The 17,983-nt window shown below is 34.3% G+C and overlaps 2 protein-coding genes and 1 non-coding gene across 4 annotated transcripts; 2 read left to right on the forward strand and 1 right to left on the reverse strand.

Moving 5' to 3' along the window:
* Positions 1–251: 251 nt before the first annotated feature.
* Positions 252–5,078, forward strand: LOC105338870 (large ribosomal subunit protein eL8). Its single transcript, XM_066075512.1, has 5 exons — positions 252–409; positions 1,406–1,561; positions 2,536–2,887; positions 4,035–4,104; positions 4,945–5,078. The coding sequence occupies exons 1-5, from the start codon at positions 292–294 to the stop codon at positions 5,047–5,049; spliced, it is 801 nt and encodes a 266-aa protein (XP_065931584.1). The 5' UTR covers positions 252–291; the 3' UTR covers positions 5,050–5,078.
* Positions 4,137–4,212, forward strand: LOC117681936 (small nucleolar RNA SNORD36). Its single transcript, XR_004596518.1, has one exon. It is a non-coding gene; the product is annotated as a small nucleolar RNA SNORD36 (small nucleolar RNA).
* Positions 5,079–13,084: 8,006 nt separating the features above from the next.
* On the reverse strand, positions 13,085–15,276 carry LOC105338869 (uncharacterized). Of its 2 annotated transcripts, none has more exons than XM_066075508.1 (4): positions 15,116–15,276; positions 14,933–14,980; positions 14,606–14,803; positions 13,085–14,270 (listed from the first exon to the last, which is right to left on the reverse strand). In XM_066075508.1, the coding sequence occupies exons 1-4, from the start codon at positions 15,180–15,182 to the stop codon at positions 14,107–14,109; spliced, it is 477 nt and encodes a 158-aa protein (XP_065931580.1). In that variant the 5' UTR covers positions 15,183–15,276; the 3' UTR covers positions 13,085–14,106. The 2 variants fall into 2 exon arrangements, with proteins under 2 accessions (XP_065931580.1, XP_034302718.2); XM_034446827.2 differs by having other exon boundaries at positions 15,123–15,272.
* Positions 15,277–17,983: the final 2,707 nt, after the last annotated feature.

Below are 17,983 nucleotides of genomic sequence, written 5' to 3' on the forward strand. Positions count from 1 at the left end.
ACTCTCTGGATCTTTAAACAGATTGTTTGTTCGTTGAAGATATATGTTTCTCCATTGTACTGTCAGAGTCAACATGGTCTTAAACTGTTTGAGGCAGTAGTGAATTTTTAAACTTCAGTGTTTTCAGATCACGTCCTCAATGTTTACTAATAATATAATATGAATTTGAAATCATGCATGTATAAAGTTACAATGATTTAAAGAGACGTTTTGGTCGAAGAGGCTCGGTGCCAATTAATAATATTCGACATTCTTTGAAATACAATTTGTCGATTGTCTACATTGTAGCCTATGAAAAAAAAGGGGAAGAAGAAGGTAGCAGCAGCCCCTTTGGTGGCCAAAAAAGCTGCAGAACCCAAGAAAGTTGTTAACCCCCTGCTGGAGAAAAGACCACGAAACTTTGGAATAGGTAAACAATTAGATTTGGATATATACGTATGCTTGTCACAAGTGCATAATAAATGTACAGTTAATTTAAATAAAGGCTTCAATGATTGATTTTCATAACTTGCTCAAAGAACAAATTCATTTAATAAAGATCAGGACTCAAAGTAGACTTTTGGACAAGGTCGCCAAATGGCAACCTACTTTGAATTTAACTTGCTATTTTCAATCTCAGGTCGCTAGTATTAAAACTTTATGTAGCATAAAGATATCTGCATATTTTCTCTCTGACATTAGATATAATGTAGAAAATAGTAAAAGAAGTGTATTGTTGAAAAGGCTTTTATTTATTGCACGTTTCACGTCTGGCAAAAAAAAATAATTTCTTTCCATCCAGTCATATCGGTAAAATGACACATCATACTCAATTATCCAAATTCTCCAAAATTATACGTTGTTTTGAGTGGATACATCAAAGGAATATCTCGTACGAAGTTCTTTCACATTGGCGTAACAAAATAAGTTTACCTTCGCGTTATGTTAAAGTCTTACAAACATTACTTAACATATTTGTCTCGTGCAGTTTTTGCATTTAAAACTTCCATTGGACGAAGTCTCTTCTTTGTATATATTGATATAGGACTGAAACATGCCATGTTGTTTAAATAGTCCGCAATTTTGTTTATTTTAAAAGATTTTTGAACCTGGTGTAAAAATTTTGAACCAACCGGGCGGATATTTTTGGTCGCCAAATGGCGACTGGCTTTTAATTTAAGTAGCAAAACCTGAATAAGTCACATATGCGACCTATTTAGTTACAACTGAGAATATTGAAATGTGCACAGTAAGAGCCGTGTATTTTGATGCTCCAACTTGTTAAAGGTCAGGTGCACAGCATTTCTCTTAATTCCTGATTAATTCATACCTCTGAAGATTCTTGTATGAATTTTTACTGCAGGGAACATAGTTACAAACTTTTAACAGTTTTCCCATTTATTAAGGTATTTCAATTGTATTATAGGTCAAGATATTCAGCCTAAGCGTGACTTGAGTCGCTTTGTAAGATGGCCCAAATACATCCGACTCCAGCGTCAACGAGCAGTGTTGATGCAGAGACTGAAGGTTCCCCCTCCCATCAACCAGTTCAGTGGATCACAGACTCTGGACAAACAGACAGGTACCGAAAATCTTATATAATGTTGTGATAAAGAATATGTCACGAAGAACCGGTGTTACTCTGGGATGTCAAAAGATATTTGTGTAAACGGTGTCATTATTACAAGCTGTGATTAAAACTTGCTTTCTGATTATGGTAGAGACCATATATGAAGGATATTCATACTACCAAGATCTCTGAGCTTGAAAGATAATGACATGAAATTGTTCCTGGGTTAAAACTTTTAACAATCAAGTGTTATGATCTTTGAAAACTGAAGTGCAGGTGGGTAATGGCATCATCATGATCATTGCCCAGTCTTTAAATTTAGTTCATATAATCTTTAATCAACTATCTTAATTCCATTGAAGTTCTTAATTAAATAAATAACCCAACAAATTTAAGTTCATTGAATTATAATTTTGCACATATCTTGTAAACTGAAAGTGTTGTTTCGAGTGAATCGTTTCTTTTCATGACTGGCTTTGAGAAAAATTGTGATTCAAACATTTCATGAATAGTTTTAGAAAATAATATAGGATGCTTTTAATGATAAAAAAAGAAGAAATTAATTGAAACACATTTAAGGTTTCAGCAACCAAAATTTTGTCTTCTATTAGGGTAGCCTAAGGTCAAGATTACATAGCCAATTCATGAAATTACACAAATCTGATATGTTCCATGAGGATTACAAGTTTAATGAGATGTTTAATGAAATTTTTTGGTGAACTTAAAGATTAAGTATATTTTGAAACTCTAAAATATATATTTTTCTTCATAACAATATGAAAACATGCAAAGATAATATCCAAGTGATGATGATAAAAAACTACTGAATATTCTGTGATTTATTAAAAAAAAATCTACACATTGATCGCTGAACTTGGATTGTTATTCCTATTGCATTATAAGATATTTTTGGTATTCATATCTGCTCAGTAAGAGATTAAATGAAAAAATGATGTGTGTTAATTATGGATGACTTTGTATTACAGCAACTCAGCTGTTCCGTCTGATGGACAAGTATAAGCCTGAATCCAAACAACAGAAGAAGGCTCGTCTAAAGGCCAGGGCCGAGGAGAGAGCCGCAGGAAAGGAGGACAAGCCTACTAAACGACCCCCAGTGATGAGGTCAGGAGTCAACACAGTTACAGCCCTTGTAGAGCAGAAGAAAGCTCAGCTGGTCGTCATTTCTCACGATGTTGACCCTATTGAGATTGTGATCTTCTTACCAGCCCTGTGCAGAAAGATGGGAGTGCCCTACTGCATAGTCAAAGGAAAAGCCAGACTGGGACGTGTTGTTCACAGGAAAACTGCTACATGTCTGGCCTTCACAAATGTCAATTCGTAAGTTCATATTCCCTGGAAGTACATGTATTGTTGGATTTGCGTGAATATTATTTTTATTTATTAATAATGATATTTACTGATTGGAGATTGTGAAGATTTGTTCATTTTCATTTTGTTGAAATATGAATATAGCTCTGGAGAATTGATTTATTTGGTCTTTAAGCATTGCAAGAGTTATATAAGTGATGGTCCTATTGTTTGGGTCCAGTAATTTTGGTTCTTTAGGCAACTAATCTTCTCCATTTATAATTTGGTCTACTGTGGTGGTAAGATTTTACAATTGTAAATTGAAGAATTTTTAGCCTAAGTTAAAGGAAAGTAAATTATTATTTTAAATAGTTACCAATCGTAATTGATCTTGTATTGGTTGCAAAATTAGACAAAATTTCTGTTTAGTTTTTTAAAAAGGTAATATTGAAAATATTTTAATAAGAGAAATGTTGGATTGGAGATTTCAGTTTTAGTATGTTCAGATAATTTTGTTAGTTTAATAGATTAATTTAAAGCTGCTTGGTCCGATTTTTTCGTAATTACAGTATCAAATTTTTTTTCATACAAATCATTTATCTTAGAAAGTTATGGACTTTCTCCTATTTACACCAGCAGAATCAGTCTCCTTTCAAAGTTAAAAATATTAAAAGTAAATAAAATATTTTCTCTTTGGGCAAACGAAAAAACAAACCAAAATGCATCACGGGAATGTTTAGAAAAGGAAACCGCTTGGTTTCGTCCCCCGAATGATTGGGGTTTTTCAACCCGCATGCTATGCATCGATTGTAAAGAAAGCAAACTTTAGAAATATTAGCGAACAAAACGTACACATGTTTATTTGTAATTTGTCTGTTCATTTCGACCTTTATTTAAAGCGATGTCAAATTCGTAATACAGCCATACCCGTCTCATCGGCAGGGGTGAAATTTAACATGAGGCGAAATAACGCGGTACCTTTTAATGTCGTTTGTTTTGTTAGCAAATTTTGTACGTATTTTTCTTCATTGAAATTTGGCATAATTTATGTGTAAAACTACTGCAATGTCATTTATTATACATATACTAAGCATGGCAATCGTTTAAAAGCGTGCATAAAATTTGATTTAAGATCGGACCAAGCAGCTTTAATTGATCATATAATTTGTTGTTTTAGAGAAGACAAAAATGCCCTAAATAAACTGTGTGAAGCTGTCAAGACCAACTTCAACGACAGATTTGACGAGGTGAGGAAGTTGTTATTTCTATTACGTCAGAGACACAATGATGTTTGAATTTCTTCACCTGAAATCTCATGTGGATTTCTGTTTACGAGCTTTTTAACTCTGAGTGTCTCTATTGTCTTGTTACCTTTATTGTTTATCATGGTTGGATATGTTATTATTTGTTACACTTGATTAGACATTTAAATGTTGCTTAATGAGAATCCCAAGGATGGGGTCATGTTGTATAGAGTTTAAGATGACATGCAGTTAACAAGGAAGATAACTACCACTAGTTCGATTATAGAAAAGGACGTTTTAAATTGATTTCCTCAACACTATAAAAGTTCTTGCTTAATGAAAATCCCAGAGATGGGGTCAGGTTGTATAGAGATGAAGATGACATGCAGTTAACAAGAAGGTTGACTACCACTAATCCAATTATATATTACTAAGTAATTTCTATAAAATGTAATGTAATTTTTTTTCTCAAATTTTGACCAAAACTATATGCAGATAAAACAGACCAGCTTGAATAATTGACATTTTTATTTTCAAAAATCCTAAACATTGTAAATTTTCATATAACTGTTATAAATTATAATACACTTTACATTTTCCCTTCTATGCGGATCTTCTGATTTCTAAGATTTGCACAAAATCTACTACATGTATTTTCTGAAGTCATGAATGATGATGAAAACTTTTCCCGAAGCTGAAATTTTCGATGAAGAGACAATATTTTTATCTGAAGACTTCAGTTAAGAGATGATTTGATTCAGTAAAGAGAGATGTGGTAGATTCAGCCATAGTCTAACTCTTTGTGTTTACTGTGTACTGATGTTCTTCCTTGTCTTGTTTCAGATCCGCCGACACTGGGGAGGTGGACAGATGGGTAACAAGTCTCAAGCCCGCATTAACAAACTCGAAAAAGCTAAAGCTCGTGAACTGGCCCAGAAAATGGGTTAGAAGTGCAAATAAATTATGGCTGAATAGTGGATTGTGTTTCTGATTTATTTTACACAGGATTCATAAGAATGAAGTTGGCTGAATTAATCGGGGATTGACTTGAGAAATTTTGATAAACGGGTAGTTACGTGTTTTTTTTCTTATTTGATTTACAATGTATAGAATATGACAGAATTTAATTGAATGGTAATTTATACAACCGACGACGAAATTCGATAAATACAGAAGTTGGGTTAAAATAGTATTGTGAAGGGGCAAGGTATGCTGCGTTCAGGTGCAATACATCCACTTGATACCGGTAATTATTTAATGATTGAGGAATCTATGTACAGTTTAAAATCCAGTTTTAAAATTGGAATAACGCTCAGAGCTCTCCTGTAATTTTAGTGGAAAAAGGCTTTGGATGACATAAATGATAGGGCCAGATAGAAAAAGTACTCGAGAAATGGATGGAAATGAAAATTTCAAACATGGCTATTGAGTTCGTTAGTAACGAAACGCAATCGATTGAAAAGGAATTAATAAGACTTCAAATTTACGTGTTCGACAAGTTATTGTGTATTTCATAGTTTGGATGTGTAACTATAGTGGTAAATACAGCCGTGAAACGCCGTTTCTTAAATTTGAGGAGCCAAACTAAAAAGTGGAGGGGCTAATTAGATTGTTCATTACTTTTCAAATTCAGTAAAAAGTAATTGATAAAAAGGTATTTTCAATTAAACAAAGTATTTGTTTGGAACACATGCATTTCCATTTACATTAAAATCTCGGACAACTGAAAAACGTCAGCAGTATACGGTATGACTAGCCAATACATGTATCTTTACCTTCCTGTTTTTCTTACAACTAAGCAAAAAGTTAGAAACTGCTTACATCATTAAAAAGAATAAACTGTCACCATTATCATAACATTTTTAATGACAATGTGATTGAATTAGTTATTTCTGTTGAAAAAAGTGTACAATTAAGAGGGCTCTATGGTGGTGGCCATTTTTAGACCGTATTGATCTCCTTTAGAAGGATAGTTCTACATAAAAATACTGGAAAATACCCTAATGTAAAGATGAAATGTATGGATTTTTTGTTAACTAAATAATACTTTATATCTAAACAAATCATATCTCAAAAATTAAGGAAGATCTGATGGTTAATTTCTGTTGGTTACAGGACATAAAACGTTTAGCGTATACGTTAAAGCTATACACGCTATAATTTCCGTCAATTTTGAATGACAGTGAAAACGCATGTGTTTGTCTATCTATAAAAGTTATCCTTAATCTGTAAATTACAAGGGTGAATTCCATCTCGTTACAAAGATATAGATTTTTAATTGTTTATTTTCCTGCCAGGAAAATATAACTTTTCATGAATATTGATGAAGGACGAGCAAACCGACCTCATTGCGCATGTCCGCGGAGAACTAGGTGGTCGTTATTGTTTGCCTAATTAAATATCCAACTTGATTTTTAATATGCTTAACAGTTGTTAATTTGAAATACATACATGTATAATGAGTAAAATACGTTTGTCATTCACGATACCCTTACTTCTGCATTAACACTTATAGGATCTATAAATAGCACATAGGGGAAAACACAGGTCTACGTCATTATTTTAAAGGAAGTATTCATATCTACTCACAGGCTTGTATTTTTTCTTTTGTTTGCACTCGTATATCGGACAAATTTATGCTTTACTGAAAATATCCTTTCCTTTGTGAAACTATCGCAGCTATGAAGATGTTGACCCTTCACCAGTTTTGGTATGATAGGCTAAATTTAGCTGTCGATATCACGTGATAGACTGATATTCACGAGGAGGCATTACTTTCCTGGCAGGAAAATAAATATTTTTTATTGTTTAATATTTGATATATTTGTTACGTGATCGAATTCAGCATTATAATTAACAGAATAACGGTAACTTTTATTTGTAATCAAACACATACATTTTCCCCTTTATTCAAAATTGACGCAAATTATAGCGTGTATAGCTTTAACCGTTCAAAAAGTTGAGGAGCGAGACAATTTTATTTGAAATTAAACAGTATTCTTTGTTGGGTGTTTTATTTTCAATTCAATTCAATTCAGTTTATTTCGCTCACACCATGGAATGGTACATGAGGTCAATCATTATATACAGTTCAAAAGTCAGAGGTACATTGTATAAATGAAAAGATAAGTAGTAGATAAATAGTAAATAAGCATAAATATACAATATATACAATGAAGATAGGAAAAAGTATAATAATGGAGGACAGACTATTATATCAAACTGTATATTTTGTTAATAAAATAACAATTTTTTCAGGTTTGTAGCATTAGAACAAGACATAAGTTCACAAATTTAATAGTATTTGGCGCTGACCAGTATTTATCATCAAGATATTTACGTCTAAATGTCAATAGTTCTTTACATTCAAGAATATAATGAAATTCGTCAGCAATTTGACCTGAATTACACAGTTTACACACTCTTTGGTTTAAAGGTGTATTGTACCAACTCCCAGTCTCCACTGGGAGATGGTGATTTGAAGTTCCAAATTTCATAAAAACCTTTCTGAGCCTAAGTGGCAATATATTAATGTAATTTTCATAATTAAAATTTTTCTTAAAAATCTTGTAAATTTGCCCTTTTGACGAGTCATTAATTTCACTTGACAATTTTTTGGATATATTGGTCTTGTAACCTTTGTTTTACAATTGTAGAAATCCACTTTACATGTACATTTACAATATTTGTAGCTACATGTGTCGTTACATAACCGTAAAGGGTTACGTACATGTATTTAATTGGCATTTAATTAGCCAAACGCAATGTCCAGTCTTTATGTAAATGTATGTAGACATGTCGTTTTACTGGATTTAAAAAGGAAAGCAGAAGTGCCATTTAGAGAATGATCAATTACCCTCCCCCAATATGTTTAATTATTCATATTATAAATGTAAAATACATTTAATGTAACAAGTACGTGCATTCGAGATTTAAAAAAACACGCACACAAAGCTTGATTGACATTGAAGAGTTCTACATTAATTTTTCAAAGCAATTGCAGCATTTAAATCTAAACATGCTAAAGACAGCATTTTTTTTTCAAGTTGAACAAATAGAATGAGTCGGCGTTAAAGGTTTGAGTACATGGGATTTTGCTATGGAGACATGAAAAAAATATACAATTAAAATTGATGACATTCAATTTGGAATAATAAAAATCATTACGCAATTCGATCTTGTCAATTATTATACACAAATTCAATATCAGGGGTTATAAGTGCACTAGCGTGATTAAATTCTACATATAATCGGTTTTTACTTCAGTACAATGAATATTTTTAAATTTAATTTTTTACAAATGTTCTAAAATCATTTGTATGACACGGTGTTTATGTTTAGAGAGATTAGCTAAAATAATTGTCATGGAAAACGTTAAAATTTTAATTTCCTTTTGAATAGGAAAAAAATACCCCCTCCAACGGAAGATTTCATTTATTGGAACTAAATTAATTTGGCGTGTGCAGGAAGAATTGGCTTGGGGTAAAATGCTGACGATGGACCCTCCACTTTGGAGGGTCCATAGTGGAGGGGGTGGAGCTTGGTGTGTCAATCTTAATTTAGAGTCTGTTTGATCTGTCATTCCAATTTCATCATGCACCTAATAGCTAAAACATATGGGTTGTTTATTAGAAATTGAAAAAAAGGAGACGGAGGTCCTAACATTTAATGAATTTAGCAACTTCAAATGAACTTAATCAGGATACATAAATTACTCTATGTTTGTGTAACAATTTTTCTGAGTCCAGTGAGACTGTGAACAGGAAGTTAACTCACCTCAACGTTGGGAGAGATTTATCTTTTTTCCCCGAGTAACATTAATTGTAAAAAAAAATGCTATGGATGTAGACAATTACTTACAGAAAAATTTAGAAAACCACCCAATGATCCTGTTCTCAAACAGTATGATTATCGGAAAAATCTAAGTCCGAATTCCAAGTCACCAAGAGTGTCAGCTTCGTTGCAAAATATGTATTAACAATGCGGATTGTTGTCGGTGACAATGTCCGGTGTTTGAAATGTCTCGCCATGTCATAGTGCATTTAGAAATTTCAGCACAATTATCTTCAGGACATAGGGACATTTAAAGGAAATGTAATATAAAATAAATTAATTATTTTTACAAGACTTACACTTTTGTAGAAAATTTGACATTATCATATTGAATATTTTCATAAGCTGTTATAAATTTTAAAAATTTTGTCCATTTCAGCAATAATGCAACTGTAATATTTTTACTATATATACATCTTGTGTAGAACTAATAACAATATGTACTTTTAAAAAAACCCAGCACCTAAATGAAAGTGCCATCATTCGTCATCGTCAATTAGGGGAGAGAAGTTTTATGTGCTTGTGTTTAAAAACAATGTGCCCCATTTTGTTTCTGATAACATAATTGGAATGACAGATCAAACGGACTCCGAATTAAGACTGACTCACCAAGCTCCATCCCCTCCACTATGGACCCTCCAAAGTGGAGGGTCCATCGTCAGCATTTTACCCCAAGCCGGAAGAATTGCACAACTTTGTGAAAGAACACGGCGGAGATCGACTTCCTGTTCATTCACGATACAACAACGTGTATAGACTGGCTAGATTGTGCAATACCCTAACCTGTATTTAAACCGCAGTCGTTGTTAGGCTCAGGCAGATCGCCATTCAACTCAAGCCTGTCTAGACCGCCTGTTATGGAGGGAACAGATGGGAATTGGGGGTGTTTCTCAGCCGCTTACTTCGTTCCAACAAGCCGAACTGTCGGTCAAAAATAACCCAGGAGCCCGGGTTGGCCTTTTTTCCAAGAGGAACCCGGGCGGCTTTGAAGGATTTTTACATTTTTTGACGACACGTCATCCACACCTACACAGAGACCTGGGAGACACGCGGCTACACGGGCCTGAAGGACGGACCCCCTCCTGTAGCGGCCGCGCAGCCACACCACATGGTGTGCCAGCAGTAGGGAGGGGAGAAGTCCGGACGGCCCACCCAATCGTACAGAGTTTGTGGTGAATGTATTTATGACTCCACCACATCAGTGTATGTTTGGGGCGATATATCGACTGATCATCCTGAGGCGTCGTAGCAATGCAGGGTAAAGTAAGACCTATTGATCTTTTTATTGATTGGTGCGCTATTTAGATGCAAGAAGTAGATAGCAGTTGATGAAGACTGGTATACATAACTGCACGATTTGTTTTGGTTCAAATTGTCTATTTTCTAAAAAGCAATATTTTAATAAAACTTTGTTGATATAACTCTTTTTAAACGGGGTATCACTTTCATTTTTGTACCTTGCACCAACTCACTATTATTATAATCACATGTAGGCACGTATCAACAGCGTGGGGCATTTTGGTGCGTGTGTGTGTGGCGGGGGGGGGGGGGGGGCTGACATCCCAATTTTTGCAAATTGATCTTTTTATATAAATTTGACGTCTTTGAAATTTAATTTTAAGAAGGCTTGATGGTCGTGGCCATTTATAGACTGTATTGATCTCCTTTAAATGGAGAGTTCTGTATAAGAATATAAGAAAATGCACATATTTAAAATGTAAAATAGATGTGGACGTTTTCTTTTAACAAATGATGCTTTTTAGCTAAAGACGTATGTGATCCTTCTGTTGTTATTCTTTAGACTTTTGAAATCATAAGTCAGTTGGAGTTTTATTATATTTATTAAGCACTGTAATCGTATAGTGCTATAAAAGCAATATATAATCAATCTGCTATCAGTCTAAAATCCATCTCCTAATTATTAATCAAATCATAAGTATATAAATCAGTGAAATAAAATAATCAATTGTTAGAACATCCTTTCGGGTCACAGTTCATAAGTGACTTATAACGAAGTCCATTGTTAAAGGTTAATTACAATTAAGAGTCTTGCATCCGTTGACCGCTTTCCAAAGTCCAATCATCATCGAGAGTTTTATTCTTCCTGGTCATTCCGCTAACACCACAAGTTCTAACTACGCAGTTGTCCCTCTCGGTCAATGACCTTTAACATTGTTCACTATACACTTATTTCGTTAGATTGTGCAATACCCTAACCTGTATTTAAACCCCAGTCGTTGTTAGGCTCAGGCAGATCGCCATTCAACTCAAGCCTGTCTAGACCGCCTGTTATGGAGGGAACAGATGGGAATTGGGGGTGTTTCTCAGCCGCTTACTTCGTTCCAAGAAACCAAGCAGTCGGTCAAAAATAACCCAGGAGCCCGGGTTGGCCTTTTTTCCAAGAGGAACCCGGGCGGCTTTGAAGGATTTTTACATTTTTTGACGACACGTCATCCACACCTACACAGAGACCTGGGAGACACGCGGCTACACGGGCCTGAAGGACGGACCCCCTCCTGTAGCGGCCGCGCAGCCACACCACATGGTGTGCCAGCAGTAGGGAGGGGAGAAGTCCGGACGGCCCACCCAATCGTACAGAGTTTGTGGTGAATGTATTTATGACTCCACCACATCAGTGTATGTTTGGGGCGATATATCGACTGATCATCTCGAGGCGTCGTAGCAATGCAGGGTAAAGTAAGACCTATTGATCTTTTTATTGATTGGTGCGCTATTTAGATGCAAGAAGTAGATAGCAGTTGATGAAGACTGGTATACATAACTGCACGATTTAGTTTTGGTTCAAATTGTCTCTTTTCTTAAAAGCAATATTTTAATACAACTTTGTTGATAAACTCTTTTTAAACGGGGTATCACTTTCATTTTTGCACCTTGATATAGCAACTCACTATAATCACATGTAAGCACGTATCAGCAGGGGGAGTAATTTTGGTGCGTGTGTGTGTGTGGCGGGAGGAGGGGGGGGGGGGGGGGGGGGGCTGACATCCCAATATTTGCAAATTGATCTTTTTAATAATTTGACGTCTTTGAAATTTAATTTTAAGAGGGCTCGATGATCATTTATAGACTGTATTGATCTCCTTTAAATGGAGAGTTCTATATAAGAATATAAGAAAATGCACATATTTAAAATGTAAAATACATGTGGACGTTTTCCTTTAACAAATGATGCTTTTTAGCTAAAGACGTATCTAAAAATTTAAGTAAGTTTTGATGAGTAATCTCTTGACCATCATGTCTCCTGAAGATGGTATGGGACACTTGTCGATATAAATGTAAATAAAAGTACATTATATAATAAGAATACTTTCATCGCTTTACAATTTTCAAAGTAGTGTAGCAATATTTGATTCAAAAATAGGTTTTAACAAATTTCAAAATTGTGAAAACTATAAAAACCCAAGCGAGATTCGAAATCATGACAAACATATTCGTAGATGACGCTCTAACCCATTGCACTTCGCTGTTAGGTAACAACGGAAGAAAAAATATAATAATACTTGATTTTATTGTTAAGTAAGTAAGTACGTCATTATATTTAGGTGTCCCATATACCATCTTAATTATACCGACCAAAGTGCCCCTAACTGGAATTTACGGAGATGCGCTAACTAGAATTAAATTAACATCGGTAAATGATGTCCAGTGCAAGGGGCGCATGATTTTACTCCACAGTACACGTACTGTACAAAAAGATAAACAAATTTGACATATATAATCTTTGTTTATTCAATCAAACCAATGCACAACACAAATTGATACGATGTGATATGGTAGTCTAAAAACCAAGACTAGTTCATATCGGTATATTATTCCTTGTTAGTGATTTTGCACATGTTCTGACATCAAATGCACACATCACATGCACACTTTTCTAGAAATAAAACATTAGATGCTGTATTTGAAGGATAATGTGATTGCATTAAATTGCCATCGGTAAATGATGCCCAGTGCAAGGGAAAATGATTTTTCAGGATAAAATAGGACCTAAAAGTGTTGGCCAAACATAAACCCAAAAACTGATGAACATGCATGTATATGTATTTATATAATGACGGCTAAATTATTACTCCTCTGTTTATTCCGATACATACAATGTACTGGCTTTCAGAAGTTTTTGCGCATTATACAATTACCTGTGTACCAGATTGGCATTCAAAAAATGAAAAAATAAACTACTTAGCAAAGGTATATATACAATAACTCAATCAATGGTAAAATATAATCTGCACTACTCAAGGGTATATACAGTACTCCTCAGTACACATACTGTACAAATAGATAAACAAATTTGGCATACATATTCTTTGTTTATTCAGTCAAACCAATGTACAGCACAAAATAATATTATGTGATATAAAAGGGTCTGAAAAAACCACCAGACTAGTTCATATCGGTATATTTTAAAAATAATTATTCCTTGTTTGTGACTTTGCACATGATCTGACATCAAATGCATACATTTCTAACAGAACATGTAAAACTGTTTTAGTGTACACATAATACATACAGTGGTGTTACTCATTTATCACATACTTTGTAAACTATGTAGACTTTGTATATCACATATCAAAATAATAAACCCCATCATCCTTCCATATCAAGCCATTATCAGCTGTGGACAGTGTTTGATTATATTTATTTTGACTTGCTGCTAAGTAGTACACGGATGCTGATAAGGATGTTGTGATATTACAGTGTATGATATATACTGATATGATTAAGTATGTACATTTGATATAATAAACAAATAAAAACAAACAACAACGACGACAGCAAACAAACATCCAACACACAGCTCCTTCTGCAAAAATATCGAGTATCATGTTTGATGTTTTTAAAAAATAAAAACGTAAGTAATCAAACCAAAAATATCATTCAGAAAAAATGTTTAGTATTTTGTTACAACGATTGCGATATGGACTATAGAAGATATAAAGTTTGATATCAAAATACTACTTGTTTAAATGCACAGATCGAGAATAAATTATGCTAATGTTGATGCTCCATTGACGGTCTGCCTGTGATGCTATAAATCATTCCTCTAAAGTTCTTGGATAGCAACATCAAACTGTATACAACAGGACAAGTTCTTGCACAGAAAACGAAACTCAAATTCATTTACTGATACCTTATGTGTACACTGTCGCCTTAATCTATAGGCCTTGTTTTTGGTTCCCTGCATCTGTGGACACCGTAAACGACGAAGATGAGGATGAAGAGTATCCCCTGGGTGAGGGGCATTCCAATGGAGTATCCGTAGAAGGGGTTGGAACAGTTCGGGTCCCCTAGCTTCCACATAGCGAAGCCAAAAGCTGGAAACAAGAGGCAACTAATTAATGCTTAACGCTGGTTTCTAAATACGACAACATAATAGAAACTTCTCTCTTTATGTGCAGGAATAGTGCAAATAAAGAATATTTGATTTGTAAAGCAAGGAAATAAATCCTTTAATTGAAACCATTGTGTCACTGTGTAATATTATACAGGCAATACATTGATTGGTTTTCAAGTTGCAGAAACATAAAACATATCTATAGTTGGAATTGGAAGTTTAAAAAGAACTCGGCGCTTTTAATATAAAGTTATGAACAGATTACCTAGTGCACAAAATTGATAGATTGGCATTTCTGAAACAAAATATACTTGCATACAAACTCCAGAATAAATGTGACAACAACCGAGAACCCGGCCATAAACTTCATGAAGTCCTTAATGTCGTTGTCCCAGAGGAATCCCACGGACACCCAGAGGAAGACCCCCGAGAACATTCCCATCACACTGGTCGGAACCATCACCAGGGGCAGCAAGTAGGAGGCGCCCGAGCACTGGTGCCGGAAAAACCCGACTACAAAAACCGCAAAAGGAAAAATTCATTTCGCTCATTAGAACCGATTTTTTTTTAAAAATTCATTACACAAAGACAATTCACCATTTCAGAGAATATACATGTAAAACTGCAGAAAAGAAAACTTACTCATCACCAAGGAAACTATTGACAACCAGAATATCAGAGCTCCGGTGCCTGTACAAAAATATGTATGAAATTAAAAAAAATAAAATCACCAACTTTAAACATTATTGCAGTTTTCTACACTCTAATACATGTATAATGTAATTTCGATCGAGAGAGAGAGAGAGAGAGAGAGAGAATAAATACCTCCTACAAATGATTTTGGAAATAATCTTTTTTGCTTTCTTAAGCATAACATCAAACGGCCTGCCATTTTGGTCAACTATCTTAAGATTAACGAAATATGACAACTTCCGGTTAAAGGACGCACAATACCGCGATTACGCCGAACAATATCTAATCGATATTTCCAAGAATTGAAACTTCCTTAAAGGTGTCGCTATATGTATCTTTAAATGTCCTTGTGTGTATTTTTTTTGGCTTAGTATCGATTATCTAAACTTATAAAATTGGTCATACGGCTATGATCGTTGCGGACATTCAACGTAGCTCGCGGATTTGCTGACGTCACAAGAGGATTCGACGTGATGAGTTGACCCTCATAGTAAACTCAATCATTTTTTTTAAAATAACAAATGATATTTAGAAACATAAAATAAAATATTTGAAAAAGCTTATGCAGTTTATATACAAACATTTATTATTATCAAGTGCTAAAAATTTAAAGACGTGTCTAACATTGTCACATTCAGTTCTATAAGATATGAGTGTGCGTTGGAACTCCTCTATTTAAAATCATGTTAAAATAAGTAAATAAATTAAACCGTATGCATTAACTTCGCTTCTTTTAAAATTCTAATTTCTGTATTTTCAACTGCCGATCAAACTATCATATATCGTATACGATTACAAACTTATTAATACGTCAATAGTTGTATGGTATTTTTTTTGCATTTACTGATTCATAGTCTCGTGAAAAGAAAAGTACTAAGCCATGATATTTCTTCTCTTCATAGCCTTACATTAATTGCATTTGTGTGTTCAATAACATTCGGAATAATGTTAATTAGATTTGCATGTTCTAATATGTGTTAATCAGCTAGTCTAATCAATCAACGCATTTTTAATTTTATGATTCTCGGACGTAAGAAAATGATGACGTTGGGCTAACGTCATAATGAAAATATAAGGTTTTGTGAAATATTTAAAATCTTTAAAGTTGTTTTACAAAAAATTGGCCGAGAACACATATTGATTATTTTTGGGAGTTGATTCTAATCAACTCTCCTATGCGGTTACTCTGGCAAACCGAAAGTGAAACAGTGTTTGGACCTAAGCACAAATCATCACCGCTGACACGATTTAGTTCTTGAAAATAATCGATAAATTCGATGTAATGTATCTTGAAGCATTGGTTTTAAGAAACTTATTTATGTATACCTTGAAAATAGTCAGATGTTAAATAGTAGGAACAATTTAGATATTTTTTGCAGTCGTATCTATTCATACGCCAGATTTCAATAAAGTCTCGTTCAACTATCGTCTGTCTCCGTAAATCTCCGACAAGCAGAGAGTCATTCTATATTTAGAGGTCGCGTAATCAAGCTATCACGTGACCTGGTGTACACATTCTCTTGTTTGTTGGAGATTAGGTGGCAGGGGATAGTTTCAAAGGAAAGACCCGGTCAAAATTTTGAAACAAAGGGAGAACCTGGGGTTTGGCTGGTTATTTGAAGGGTATAAATTGCTAGAATATTTATTGCATTCATTTTGTGGATAGAGGAGCTCATGTCAATTTCATTGATATATAACACTTTAATACTGGTAGCACTTTTCATCAGATATGGAATGAAAATGCGAAACTGTGGCCAAATTTTCACTTTCGGTTTTGTGCTTGAAAAGTAGGGTGGGTTCAGAACACGAAATGTCACTCGAAAAGAAGGTGATTGACCCCCATCAATTGGTGATTATTTGCATGGGTATACATTAAGCTACCAATCCTATGGTAGTTTATGGCAGTTGCTCGGGACTGGAGCGTGGTTCTGGACCCGTGAAAATGTGAAAAAGGGCAATTTTTCTGAAAATTTTGAGACCGTCCCTGGCTATTCTTTATAGTGCTATATGTAAGTTGTACTTGTTTTATTCTGAAATGTTCAAAAATTCTTCAGAGTCGGGACCATGTGTCCCTTGCATGCAAACTAATTTTAGCAAATTTAAAAATCCACTGAAAAATTAAATCTCATATATGAGCACTATCTGCCTCACATTTCCTCGACCAAAAAAACTGTCCCCTGCAACCTTAACAGAGACAGTCGAGCATCTGGTTGAACGAGACTAGAGATCATCATTGCTTGGATCCATACAATTTTTTTGAATATTTCGATGACTAATACATAGGTTTATTCTCAAATAAATTTTAGAAATAAAACTCTGAATCCTATGGGTCACGCGGACAAATTTTCAGGGTAGGTTTTCTCACAAGCAGTAAACCCGCGAGCTACCTTAAACAATAAAATGCTTTCTTGGTGATTCATGCGGGATATGAAGGTGGCGTCATTGCAGAAAAAATACATAATCAGCGTTAGCAATGATCGCTACCTTCATAACCCGCATGAATCACAAAAAAACATTTTATTATTTATATTTAAATCTTTTTTTTAACAATATCAGAAACTGATTGTAAAGAGTAAGTTAAGTCATCTAAATTACTGTTAATGTATATAAGTACATTAGATAAAAGAAACAGCCAAATCGTCTCCCATTGGGAATTTGAGTATGACATCATCATGATTATTTCGTGCATTCCGTGATTTTTTTTTTTTTAGGTCGCTGTATAGGTTTCGACCAATCGATAAACAGGGCGTGTCGATATCAGTCTCGTTAGTTTCTATAGAGCTATACAAATTAACTAAAGTTTTCGTACAAAATAGAAGGAATCATATTCGGTAAATGTACATATTCAAGAAATAAAGAATTATTCTTTTAGTCTTATGAAGTGATAATTTCGGTCGGGGCGTGGTCAAATCCAATAAAGCTCGAAGGGCTTTACTGTTTGAAAGATTTGACCACGCCCCGACCGAATTTTTTTCTCTCTTTCCTGATTTGTTACAAAAC

The sequence above is a fragment of the Magallana gigas genome, chromosome 2 (assembly GCF_963853765.1).
Source record: "Magallana gigas chromosome 2, xbMagGiga1.1, whole genome shotgun sequence".
In the NCBI taxonomy this organism is placed as follows: Eukaryota; Metazoa; Mollusca; class Bivalvia; order Ostreida; family Ostreidae; genus Magallana; species Magallana gigas.